This window comes from Triticum aestivum, chromosome 1A (assembly GCF_018294505.1).
Source record: "Triticum aestivum cultivar Chinese Spring chromosome 1A, IWGSC CS RefSeq v2.1, whole genome shotgun sequence".
NCBI lineage: Eukaryota > Viridiplantae > Streptophyta > Magnoliopsida > Poales > Poaceae > Triticum > Triticum aestivum.
In genome coordinates this window covers 464501950-464505537 of record NC_057794.1, presented here as the reverse complement: position 1 = coordinate 464505537, position 3588 = coordinate 464501950, and the positions used below count along the sequence as shown (strand labels likewise).

Genomic DNA, 3588 nt, shown 5'->3' with positions numbered 1-3588 from the left:
ATGTGGCTCGGCCAGCCAATCTTTTTTTATTCTTTCTGACACTGTCGTTCAGCTAACCGAGAAACGCACCAGAAAGCGTTAAGAAAAAGGAATACACACAGAAAGCTGAAAATTTCACATCCAACGTTTTTTCTCCTAGACAGAAGGTTGAAGCCCGACGATTAAATTAATGACTGCTTTGCCGACATAAGGTAGAAAGTTTTTCGATAAACGACACTTTTATTATTTTAAATATAACCAATACAAAGCATTATGAGTGACATCTGGCCTCTGCATAACTAGGATGCACACAATCAATTCCGAAAAGTCCGATAAAAACAAATACAGTTAACCGTCAAGACAACAACAGTAGAGCCTTATAGACCGGCACTATGCTTATTTCTATAGTGGTGGTGGATCAGCTGGGAGGTTATGCAGACACCCATATTAGGAAAGAATCTCCGCAGCCACTTGCTCCAACTACGTACAGACTGCCTTGAATAGCGGTCAGTACTTCACTTGTTGTATCATATACCACATACGAGGCGAGTGCGTACACCAGAAAACAATCTGTAAAGGAGAAACTTTTTTGCCACTAAAAATGAAATCATCTCTACATAGTCAAAGCCACCACATTAAGGCATACGCTCTTACTCTTATTGGCATGTTGAATCTATTTAAAATACCGTCCAATCAATGATTAAAAATATTGGCAATACTTATGGACGGCACAAGTTTGATGCTATTTGGATGACTACCACGTAGAGCGGGCAAACTTGCATTAAAAAATGTGTTCAATTGTTTTATGAGTACAAAAACAACACTTCTTGCTGTCGGGCCAGTTGCGCTAGGAGGTTTTTAGTTTTGGAAACGGAAAGCTTTTGGGCGTCACTGAAATATGCAAAATTTTGGAAATTTCGCATATTTTGGAAATTCTTTAGGATTTTGAGTTTTCAAATTTCAATTAATGAATTTTAACCAAATATAAATTTCAGATTAAAACTGGCTCAAAATTTTAGGGTTACAAGTGTTACGGACCCCATCAAAATATGCAAAATTTCAAGCCAGCCGAGCGTGGAGCGCTAGAAGGACTCCACGAGCAGGCCTAATAAACAACCGAAGCAACCAAGAATGCAGAACCAAAGAGCATGCATTGCATGGCATATTTTTTTTCTTTGCGAGATATTGCATGACATATTTGAACAAGCACATGTGAAGAAACAAGTTGACACCACGCTGTGCCAGCCCCAAAACTAGAAAATATTACATCCGAATTGCCCAACAGCGTCATAGGTCGTGATAAACATGGAGAAGCAAACCTGCACTTGGCGCGAGCAGGCAGCACGTACCCACGATCGGGACTGCAGCGTGCACTGTCTCCAATCAATTATGTGCTAGTACAAAGCTCCAAACCCGAAAGGACCTGATGAATCAGCTCGCACATATACATGCTTGGTGCTCGAGGCAGACAGAGAGGTAGGCAACTGGGCTGGGCATCTGCATGGACCCGGGGCATGGCTCCACAGTCCACATCAACGAACATTCCATAAACACACAGCCATTGGCATTGGCAATAGCCTATTGGGAGCGAGATCACTGTCATGGCACTGTGAATTCTCTCGGCCACAGCCACAACATACCACCGGTCGTTGTGCACTCGTCGCTAGGGAACCTCTGCATCGACGTACCAGGGGTAGAGGCGTAGAGCTACGTACGTGCGTGGCTCGGCTGCCCGCGCGCGCGCGCGCGCTGGCTCTGCATATATACTGGCCGAACCCGCGGGCCGGCAGCGTGTGCCTGGTCACTTTCGTCCCGGACAGGACCCCTCCCCCTCCTCCATTATTGATGGATCCATGGATCGATAGATGGATGCCCCGCCTCCATTATTTCGATGCCTTGATTTGATTCTCGCTTCGCCCCTGCCTTTCTCGGTTATCTTCATTCGATGTCCCCACAAGAATTATGTTAGCTAGCACGAGTGGTGCGTAAACAGTGTACGTGCTACGTCTAGTTAGTTCTCCAATTAGAAGAGTCGAGGCAGCTCTTCTTCGCCGGGAGCAATGAAGATCTCGAGCTTGCAGAGCGCGAGCGGCGGCGGCACCAGCGCCGCCAGCGGCTCGAGCACGGGCTTCGGCTCCGGCTCCGGCGCCTCCCGCTCCTTCAACCTCCGGAACCTGTCCAAGCTCATGCTGCCGCCCCTAGGCTCCAGCCTCACCCAGTCCACTTCCGACTCCGATAAGAGGGTCGTCTCGCCCCTCGACTCCAGATACAGGTGAGACATGAGGCCACACCACCATCGGTACCTGCTACTCCTCCGCCGTCTTACAAGAATGCTAATGGTTTAGGTGCTGGGAGACGTTCATGGTGATCCTGGTGGCCTACTCGGCGTGGGTGTACCCGTTCGAGGTGGCCTTCATGGAGGCCAGGCCCAAGGGGGGCCTGGAGGTGGCCGACATGGTCGTCGACATCTTCTTCGCCGTGGACATCGTCCTCACCTTCTTCGTCGCCTACATCGACTCCAGGACGCAGCTCCTCGTCCGCGACAGGAGGAGGATAACCTTCAGGTACGTACGTAGTACGGCTTACCCACCTAACCTACGTAGCTAGTACGTGCTACCTTGTTCGGCAGTCCTCCCTTCTTTTTCCTTGGAGTTGCATGAAGGAACGTCAGTTATTTGTGCATGTTACCCACTTCTCACCTCTCATTTTTCTTCCCAAATGAACATGGCATGGCAAGATATATGCATGTTTTCATGCAAGTAAAGCTCTTCCATTTCCATAAATAAACATATCATGTTGTCATGCAAAGTCCATGGGTGGGTGTGTTGTCATGTATCCACACTTGACCCCCGTCACGACGTCCAGCCTTTATGATGGATGGGCGGCCTAAAGTATGCCGAGATATTGTGCATCTTACTCCTGCTTAATTTATTTCCTGTTTCGGATACAAGTTGTCTCCTAGATCCATTTCTCTTCTGTTATTAGCAATCTAGCATGTGGTTGGATAAAACCAAATGCCAACTTTTCTACTCCCTTGGATCCATATTAATTGATGCACATTTAATACAACTTTTGGGAGTAGTACTGTATTTCCGATCCCGAATTGCCCGATGACGATGGGGATATATGTGTCCATGCCAAAGCCATGGGCAAGGTTGTTCCGTGTATCCACACTTGACACCTGGCATAACACAAAATATTTTTTATTCACGAGGAATCAGGGAATTTTTATTCCAAACCAATAGAATTACAATCAGCCATACTATGCAACCAACAAGCTGTGCTCCGAACACTCCGAGCATAGTTCGCAAGACTATGGGCTACCCTATTATGTGATCTACCAATCTTACAATGTTTAAACTCCCGTTCATCCAACAAAAGCTTGATCTCCTGCACTAGATAACCAGATGGTGATCTGATGAGCGAGGCATCCACCATCGAAGACAGTGGTCCTAGCGAATCTGATCGCACAATAATAGGAAGACTAGACCACTCAATGACTAATGACATTCCTATTTTGATGGAATAACTCGGACACTCTGTCAATGGCGGAGCTAGGCAGAATCAACTAGGGGGATGTCAAGTACAAGTGTTTGGGGGAGGGGGTGG

At 47.1% G+C, this 3588-nt stretch overlaps 1 protein-coding gene across 1 annotated transcript in view; it reads left to right on the top strand.

Annotated features, from left to right (window-relative positions):
- Nucleotides 1–1768: 1768 nt before the first annotated feature.
- Nucleotides 1769–3588, top strand: part of LOC123056925 (potassium channel AKT2) — a 6359-nt gene continuing 4539 nt past the window's right edge. Inside the window, exons 1-2 of the mRNA XM_044480144.1 lie at nucleotides 1769–2251; nucleotides 2325–2543. Of these exons, the coding sequence (XP_044336079.1) occupies nucleotides 2040–2251; nucleotides 2325–2543 (431 nt within the window). The 5' untranslated portion in view covers nucleotides 1769–2039. The remainder of the gene's footprint in view (nucleotides 2252–2324; nucleotides 2544–3588) is intronic.